The 9,795-nt window shown below is 37.5% G+C and overlaps 1 protein-coding gene across 2 annotated transcripts; it reads left to right on the forward strand.

The window, feature by feature from the left end:
* The first annotated feature begins 724 nt into the window (after positions 1–724).
* Positions 725–7,045, forward strand: LOC112523504 (phosphomethylethanolamine N-methyltransferase-like). 2 transcript variants are annotated; one of them, XM_025133129.1, is made up of 12 exons: positions 725–1,016; positions 1,113–1,228; positions 2,162–2,299; positions 2,375–2,512; positions 3,110–3,253; positions 3,849–3,959; positions 4,044–4,185; positions 4,872–5,152; positions 5,719–5,880; positions 5,975–6,028; positions 6,370–6,444; positions 6,753–7,045. In XM_025133129.1, the coding sequence occupies exons 1-12, from the start codon at positions 998–1,000 to the stop codon at positions 6,849–6,851; spliced, it is 1,479 nt and encodes a 492-aa protein (XP_024988897.1). In that variant the 5' UTR covers positions 725–997; the 3' UTR covers positions 6,852–7,045. The 2 variants fall into 2 exon arrangements, with proteins under 2 accessions (XP_024988897.1, XP_024988904.1); XM_025133136.1 differs by having other exon boundaries at positions 3,858–3,959.
* The last annotated feature ends 2,750 nt before the right edge of the window (positions 7,046–9,795 follow it).

A 9,795-nucleotide genomic window follows, 5' to 3' on the forward strand; every position in this document is an offset into this window, starting at 1 on the left:
AATGACATTAAAAGAATTTAAACTTGGGTCTGGGTGAAATAAAAGCCTTGCAAACCAACTTTACCAAATAAAACTTGTTATCGTTATAGTTCCAAAATACATACGGTAGCACACAACAAATTAATACGATTGCACCTTTCACGAACCTAAAATCTTTTATCCCCTCGACAGAGGAGTAACACGGTCCGTCCATGATCTCACGTGAACCCAACCCTTGGTTAGTTTTCTATTAAGTTTTATACAGATAAATTGTATTGGTAGATTAATTAAAGTAGCATATTTTTTAACTGGGATAGAACAAATTTAGAAAAATATTGGCTTTCTGTATAGAAACTTATTAAATAAGTGATTGGCTATATCATTAATCACTAGTTAAGTAGTGAGAGGCATTGAATAGGCTCTAAATGTTATTGCATTAATGAACACTGAATCATCACATGAACAAGAAAGTAATGAAATTTGAGGATTAAAGTTCAAGTTTTGAATGTGGGATGTGGAATCAATCGTTAAAAATTCATTTTTGATAATAAAATCACTAAAAGATTCTTGAATCAATGTGATATTGGGACAAGGGTCGAAGAGCAATCGGTGGTCACATGGCGATTATTCATTTGGCGCGTGTGATCTGAATCATCAAGATCGGATTCACCTACCAGACTACCATACAAAGCCAACATCACTTCACTGATGTCGATAAATAGCGAGAAACCCACCAAGGAAATCCCACACAAACTTCATCAATCCCTTTGCATTTGCGAAATTGCAGTGATCAACGTTCTATGCAGCAGAAAGGGAGATCATTCAATAGCAGATCGAGGTCGTTCTCAAGAGCTCGCGTTGCCATCGAGGGTTCATAGTCATCATCTCAAATACCCATCGAACCAAACCTCCGATTTTCTCGCAAATCCTTTGTTTCTTGTTCTAAATACTATTTTCGTCTCGTTTTTAATCCTCATTTCTCGAAAACCTCGTCATTTCTCGTCAAAAATCTCTTGCAATGGCTGCTGTTGTTAATGGTGATTGCTTTTTTTCTGATCTGTTTGTTATTTAATTCTGTTTTCTTGAGTTGGGTTTTTTATTTTTATTTTTATTGAATTGAATGATGATTGCAGGAGAAGAACGTGAGATTCAGAAGAACTACTGGGTTGAGCACTCCGTCGACCTTACTGTTGAGGCTATGATGCTTGATTCTATGGCATCGGATCTTGATAAAGAAGAGAGGCCTGAGGTATAAATACACTCCATGCATTCTTACTTTCTTTCTTAAATCCTTTTGTTGTTGGTTTTTTCTGTCTTGGGTTTTCATTTCTTATGAATTCTGATCTGGGTTTCTCTGATTAGCAATCAGATGTTCTGTTTCCAAGAATCTTGGATTACTGATCTTGATGTTTACTGTTTCTTTTTCTTAATTAATCTTATCAATGTTTTGACCCCTTTTTGTGGCTCTGTTTCTGATTGATCTTCACATTAGTGAGTCTAATTTGTATGCATTATTGGGTTTACTAACTTGAGAATGATCATATCTTTTGGATTCTGACTTCTGAGTTATGACTAAAAAGTTGATAGTGACAGTTTTTTGCATACATTTTTGTTCTAATCTACAGTCTTTCGCACAACAAATGTGTTGTTTTTGCCAATATTGCAAGTATGAAGGAAACCCCAGTTCGATTATGTGGTTTTTAGTTGATGTGTAAGTTATAGAAACTAACCATTGCTCAAGAATCAAAATTTATTAAATCAATGATCATCAAGCATATCTGCATCCTTTGACCAATGAGAGATTCTTTTTGACCTTTTCGGTTGAATAAACCCTGTTTGGAGGATGTAAATCTGTATCAGTTTTATAGTTCTATGATGCAATTCATATTCTGTCCTCATAATCACACCCCTTCTGCATTGGATTGCAATATAACTCCTTGGATTTTATGTTTACTGGTACATTTTGTTATCTCTTGCATTCCGTAATGCATTTAAGGACATGTTTGTGTACATCACACACCCATACCCTACTTTCACGTGGAATATATTGGGTTTTTATCGCCTTGTTATCTCTTGAAGTCTGTAATGCATTTGAGGATGGGTTTGTGTACATCCGACACCCAGATCCTACTTTCAAGTGGGATATACTGTGCTGCGTGCCTCATGTCTACTCGTTATTTAGGTACTGTCGCTACTCCCACCCTATGAAGGGAAGTGCATCCTCGAACTAGGAGCTGGTATTGGTCGTTTTACTGGCGAATTAGCCAAGAAGGCGGGGAAGGTCATAGCCTTGGATTTCATTGAAAGTGTGGTAAAGAAGGTATGCATTCTCACCTGGAAAAGAATGCTTTTTTCTATGGTTGTTTATGTCATCTTTAACTACTTATTCTTGCAGAATGAAAGCATCAATGGACACCATGAAAATGTCAAATTTATGTGTGCTGATGTTACATCACCGGACCTAAACTTCCCAGCTGAATCAATGGATCTGATTTTCTCAAACTGGTTATTGATGTACCTTTCTGATAAAGAGGTGAACATTCAACCTTTTACTTCAAAATCTTCCATAATCAAGCTTCGCATTATAAGTAATTGGCATCCGAAAGAACAACTAATGAGATGAAACCTTTTAATATTAATGCATATCTGTATGAAGTGTTCAAAAGAAGTTGAATGAATCTATGATTCTCGATTCGGATCATGTCACAGTTCCATGATATTAGTACAGTGATCGTATGCATAGATGTATGGAACTACCATCACCTGCTATCATGCTAAAATTCATGGGCGATCAGTTATGACATTTGTATCTACAAATTCATCGTGGATATTCATAAAAATTACTTGACCACAATTATATCTATATACTACCAAGTGGTCTTTGACCCTGTTGAAGTCCCATATCGGCTAGACTTGGACCCTTTCTTCTCATTATATCATGGATCCAACCTTCTTTCCTGAAAGGGTCTTTTGAAGACTAATTCGGGTGTTCCAAGTCTCTTCAGATCTGGTTTAGAAAGTAAAAGAAACCAAGTTGCAGCACTATTCAGCTACGTGATGTTCAACTAGATTCCAGTTTAGAAAGTAAACCAGTTGACTTGGCTAAGTGATGTTCTTTTGATGGTTACAGGTTGAATCTATTGCTGAAAGACTTCTGAAATGGGTGAAGGTTGGAGGACATATTTTTTTCAGAGAGTCATGCTTTCACCAATCTGGAGACCATAAGCGAAAGCACAACCCAACACACTACCGTGAACCTAGATTTTACACCAAGGTACCTAGAAAATGTGAAAACTGCTATGTTGATTTAGTGATATGTGATCATAGATGTTTCCTACTCCAGGAAAAACCTTTTGTTAGAGTCCCAGATCGACTAGACTTGGACTGTTTCTATCCTATATATGTTGAAACCTTCCTTCTCTCCTCAATGACTCTTTTGGAGAGTAATATGGGAGTTTCTCATATTCTCACATGGTATCAAAGCCAATGTCTACCACTCTAGCGACTCGATACTTTGGGATAATTTGTGCCTCTCCAGCCTATGTCGGAGGGAGCATGTTAGAGTTCCACATCTGAGTAATCTAGGGGTTTCACATATTCTCATATGGTACCAAAACCAAGGTCTAACACTATAGGGACTCGATCTTGGGACAATATCTGCCCAGTTGGCCTCTGTTGGTGGGGGCGTGTTAGAGTCCCATATTGGCTAGAGTTGAACTATTTCACATCTATACATGTTGGAACCTCCCTTCTCTCCAAAAGGGTTCTTTTGGAAAGTGATATGGGGGTTTCTCATATTCTTGCATCTTTAATGGTTGTCTTGAAGGTTATTACTTTTGAATCCCATCTAATGAGTATGGTTGGTTTAGTTGTTTAAGGAATGTCACATGTCCGATGCATCCGGTAATTCTTATGAACTCTCTCTTGTTGGATCCAAATGCATTGGAGCTTATGTTCGCAACAAGAAAAATCAAAATCAGGTACTTGGGTTTACCATGAAATATTCTAGTTTTTCTTTTTTGGTCTGGTGAATTACTAACCATGGAATGCACTCATTTTTGCAGATCTGCTGGATATGGCAGAAGGTGAATTCAGAGGACGATAAGGGCTTCCAGCGATTCTTGGATAATGTCCAGTACAAAAGTAGTGGCATACTGCGCTATGAACGCATATTTGGACAAGGGTTTGTGAGCACAGGAGGAATAGGTATGTGAATTGTGATGTGGTATGTTATGTTATGTGGCACCTTTGGTCCAACTAGAGTCCACAGGGTCCATGCAAAACACTCATTCCGGATGGTCCTCACAAACATGAGGTCCTCCGGCTAGCACCTGAGCTTTGATGCTTCATGAGCACCAAGTCAAAGGGACTTTGAGACCAAAACCGACCCCGTGGGGTTCTTTAGTTTGCTTATCTCTGTTAGAATATGTGAATTGTGAAACCCCTTTAAATCTCCTTTTCAAAGAGTCCTTATAGGAAAAGGGGAGGTTCCTACATCTGTACAGGTTTGATGGTCTGTGTCTAGCTAATGTTGGATTCTAACACGCCCCCTAGACAGAGGCTAGATGGTGCCCTCAAGAACGTAGGCGAGTGTGAGTTGAGTTCCTAGGTGGTGCTAGACCCCCGCTCTGGTGCCTGTTATAATATGTGGAACCTCTATAAATCTCTCTTTGAAATAGTCTTGAGAGAGAGAGAGAGAGAGGAAACGTGGTGTCTTCATACAGTCTGATGGTCTGAGTCTAACTGATGTGAGATTCCAAGAATCTGAGCAAAGATAATGATCAATAACAAGAAATGTTTATCTTTGTTAGTTTGTGTCGTTTCGTGTTTTGTCTATGATCCTTAATAATCACCGACACCTTCTTATAACATCTTTTTTGTATTGTGACCAGATACCACAAAAGAATTTGTTGCACAGCTGGATCTCAAGCCCGGCCAGAAAGTGTTAGATGTTGGATGTGGCATCGGGGGAGGCGACTTCTACATGGCCGAGAACTTTGACGTTGAGGTTGTTGGCATCGATCTTTCTGTGAATATGATCTCTTTTGCTCTTGAGCGGGCAATTGGGCTCCAATGTTCAGTTGAATTCGAGGTTGCTGATTGTACCAAGAAATCATATCCAGATAATACATTCGATGTGATCTATAGCCGTGACACGATCCTCCATATTCAAGTAAGATTCCGCTCTATATATAATGTTCGAAGGATTTTTTCCTCACAGCGAACGTATAAGCACATATACAACATTTCAATGCTCTACAAATGATCTCCCAATTCCATTTACCCGTTGTTTATATACCTGCTTTTCTCTCTTTCACAATTGGAAACAGTCGTTGTACCCTTTGAGGTAGAGTTCAGTTTTGCGTACATCTTACCCTCCACAGACCCCACCTCTGGGTGAGATATACTGGGGTCATTTGGTTTGGTTTGGAAGGCATAAATAAACAAATATTGTCATTGGCATATATCTAGAATGCATAATAGTTTGTCCTCATGGATTTAGCTTAGCCGGTTAGGAGGTGGGCATCCTTGTACAATGAGCCGGAGGCCTGGGGTTCGACCCCTGACACCACCCACCTGCCCTTGTGACACGCAATTTACCTCCCCCATGATGACCTTGAGACTGGTTTCGCGGGGGTGTCTTAGAGGATGGCATCATACCCTTTTCGCATAATGCTGAGTAGTTCAAATTGCACTTATGCCATGTTTTTCTTAATTATTTTCGCTTATGTTTTTTAGGATAAACCTGCATTGTTTCGAACCTTCTACAAGTGGTTGAAACCGGGTGGCAAAGTTCTCATCAGTGATTACTGCCGAAAATCTGGAACGCCATCTCAAGAGTTTGCAGAATACATCAAGCAAAGAGGATATGATCTCCATGATGTAGAAACTTATGGGCAGGTAATTATTAACCCGTAAAAATATCAAGATCAAGATAACATTCTTGGTTTATATTAGTAATGTGTGTGTTGATACATTATTTCATGCTCTTTAGATGCTTAAAGATGCTGGCTTTGGAGAAGTGACAGCAGAGGATCGAACAGATCTGGTACTTGCATTCTATCACTTCGTATTTCGTTTTAGGCTATGTCGGACAAACTAGCCGATAAGTTAGCTATTGGCTGATAAGCTAGTTGATAGACCTAGGTCGCCAATTCGAGTCTCCTGAGGGCCACTGGGGATTTTCCTGGTTGTTATGTTCAGGGGCTCATGGGATTATTTGAGGTGCGTGTAAGCTGGCACTGATTCCCCCTACGACCCAAAAAGGGTCGGGTTCTAGTAAAGAAACAAAGGACTTCCCTCCCTAACCCTTCTCGAAACCAAGAAGTCTTGGTGCAGTCAGACAGGTCGTTGATACCCGTTCTAATTTCTTTTGTTGCCTTGTTTCAGTTCCAGGAGGTCCTTAAGAGGGAACTAGAAAGAGTGGAGAAGGAAAAGGAAGAATTCATCCAAGATTTTTCTGAAGTGAGTGCATTTACTTACACATTCATGCAGTCATTCATATATGAATGGACAGTATTCATACAATCATTCATATGTGAATGGACAGTATTCATACAATCATTCACATGTGAATGGACAGTATTCATACAATCATTCANATCATTCACATGTGAATGGACAGTATTCATACAATCATTCACATGTGAATGGACAGTATTCATACAATCATTCATATGTGAATGGACAGTATTCACACAATCATTCATATACTAACGGACAGTAGAATGCAAGTATCGATTAACGTTTTCTGGTGAACTTGATATCTGCAGGAAGACTACAACGATATCGTTGGTGGTTGGAAGGCGAAGCTGGTGAGAACGGCTTCCGGAGAGCAGAGATGGGGGTTGTTCATCGCGAAAAAGAAGTGATTGCAGTGTGGAATATCCATATTTCTAGTGGTTTTTGAGTTACGAACCCAATCTTTAAATAAAAAAGGACTGGTGCTAAGGCTCAGATATCTTGTGGGGTTGTAATCTAAGTACTTTGTGTGACTGTATTGTAGAATTACTGTTATTGGATGTTGATGCTTAATGGATTCAGGTGTGGTTTCTAAGATGTTAAACATGTGCTTGTAATTGGTGCTAAATTCTTGTGGTGTACACGGGTTGGGTCGGGATGGCGGGTTTGAAGACGTTTTGAACGTCCAACTTAGTGACCGAGGTTTATAAAATCTCAACGTGTTCAAAGCGTTTTAACGGTGTAACCCATCCCAAATCATGTGGGTTAGATTGGGTTAGTGTTATTGGGTGTGCATTGAAAGGATCGGGAATCTTATCCAACACGTGGCTGTATATGGAGACAATAGATAGCGTCCCTTATCCCTTAGGGATGCTCATGGGTTGGTTTGATCGGATTGAAGACATATAAACAACCCAATCCAGTGTTTGCGGTTTGAAAAATCTAATCCCAATCCAACCTGAACCAAAGTGCAACCCGACCCAACTCGTACGGATTGATACTTTGGTACATTAAAATATTCTTCTAATTTAGAATATGTTATTTCTCTACTCATAATTTCTTTTTCATCATCAACCATTTGATACAACTTATCCATACTTCTTGCGTATATCACATTCAGTTAATTTTCTCAATTTACATATATATGCTCACAGAATCACAGTTACTGAATATATATACGAATGAGTTATATAAATATATGAATAGATTGAAAATATGTGTATATGAAGAGCATACATGATAGTGTAATTGTCTAATATACATATTAATATAAATTCAACAATCATATTAAATCCAAGAAATAAAAGGATATCGAATTCATCAGGTTGGGTTGAGTTCAAATAATAGTAACTCAATATCAACTCAATACTTACGGTTTGACAATTTTACAACTCGATTAGACATCGGGTTGCTTCGGGTTGAGTTATTTCGTGTTGGGTTGATCAGGTTGGTTGGGTTTTTGAGCACCCTATTATCCCCAGAAGGGGATTGAAGAAGAGGGTTATTATCGAGTCGAGCCTATATCTAGACATGGGAATGGCCCTTATATGTCGGGTGGGGATTTCCTATTAAACCGGGGATGGGGATGAAGACGGCAGGATGTTCTAATCTATTTGAAGGTCTTGTTACATTCAAAACTTTTGATTATATTGCATGAATGAGATCACAGAGAGTATATGTTAAGAACAAAAATGGGGTAAACCTAAAACGATTAACCGTCTGAAACTAAACTTAAACCATTAATGATTTGAACATAAAACCAAACAATTAAGAGTTTGAACCTAAATAATTTCAGCTATAGTTTTACATAGGTCGATAAAAAAGACCTAAACACATGTAAATTTGGGCCCTAAAATTTTTAGGGGCCCTGTTCAAAATCTCACATTTAACATGCTAAGGGACAACCCCAGGAGACGGGGACGGGTATAACATTTCCGTACTAGTTATATATGATAATTAATAAATTAAATATATATTATTTTTTCAACTAAGTTGGTAATTCATAATTTTTTATTTCCTAACTATATTTAGAATAAAAAAAATGTTAGTTTTTTGGATGGTAGTATGCAATATTTTGGATATCAAGTCAAAATACAATTACTCGATATGGTTCTGGATATTACTCGATATGTTTTGGTACGTGTGACGTTAAGTTTTTTTTGATTAAATTGAATTTCTTTTGCTTTTAACTTATTAGTTATTTGTGATTTTTTTATTAAATTAAATTCCTTTTGATTGTAGGTTTATTGGAAATTTCCCAAATTTAAACATATGTGATATCTCACATATTTGATTTAAAATTGCTTACAGAAATGGGGAAAATCCTTGTTTCCCTGTTCTCCGTGGGAGATGGGGATGTGATCAAATTCCCAGCGGAAATAGGGACGAGACGACGATGATGGATCGAGGACATGCACAAAGTATTATACATTTATGCACAAAGTCTTAAAAGTCTTAAAAACAACTCATAATGCATTAAATACTACTACTTTATGCATTCGGTCTTAAAATCTCTTAATCTACAATTAAAATAATATATAGTATAAGTTACCAATGCACATTATTACTTTTTCTTTTCATGTTCCAAGATACTTTTGACATGCCTTCACCCTTTCATACATCTATGTCTTCTCCTCATCCCCAAAGTGAGATTCAAACTAATATTTACCATGAGTTATTAAAAGTTCTCATTCATCTCTCATTCGATTGCTCTAGAACTCTCGATCTCGATCTCTTGATTCTTTGCTCTTGGTGTAAATCAAACACATTTGTGGAGTCGTTTAAATATGTTGGATTTTAAACTGTCATACATTTTTTTTCATCGATAGACTATAATTGGAACTATAAATCTTATTTATTCAAATTGTATTAATATGTAAAGATCAAGTGTAACTTATATCATCGTTAAATATTCTCTAATAAAACTAGTGAAACTTCAAAATGGTTAAAATTCACACCTCCCGCCGCATTGTGCGGGTACACAACTAGTGTGTGTGTGTGTGTGTGTATATATATATATATATATAGGGTTGGGTTCACGTGAGACCAAGAGTTTTTCGTGAGACCCGTAAGACCAATTTATATTCATTGATCAACTTTATAAGCTAATGATCTAATGGTCTAAAATTGTACGGTGACAATTTTGTGATTATTGAGAAGTCTCGTGACAATTTTGTGATTATTAATGTTGAGATTGTAGATCTAATCTAAAGGTTGAGAATTGGTCTTACGGGTCTCACGAAAAACMTTTGGTCTCACATGATCCCAAGTCTATATATATACTAGAAGCGTACTCGCGCAATACAGCGAGATACATCGTGTTTTTAATATTTCATTTTATTATTTATCTCAGTC

The sequence above is a fragment of the Cynara cardunculus genome (genome assembly GCF_001531365.2).
Source record: "Cynara cardunculus var. scolymus isolate 2C chromosome LG 1, CcrdV1, whole genome shotgun sequence".
Classification (NCBI taxonomy): Eukaryota; Viridiplantae; Streptophyta; class Magnoliopsida; order Asterales; family Asteraceae; genus Cynara; species Cynara cardunculus.

Coding starts and splice junctions, on each gene's coding strand:
- LOC112523504 (XM_025133129.1), top strand. Junction 5,153..5,718: donor ACACGATCCTCCATATTCAA/GTAAGATTCCGC, acceptor TATGTTTTTTAG/GATAAACCTGCATTGTTTCG. Junction 5,881..5,974: donor ATGTAGAAACTTATGGGCAG/GTAATTATTAAC, acceptor CATGCTCTTTAG/ATGCTTAAAGATGCTGGCTT.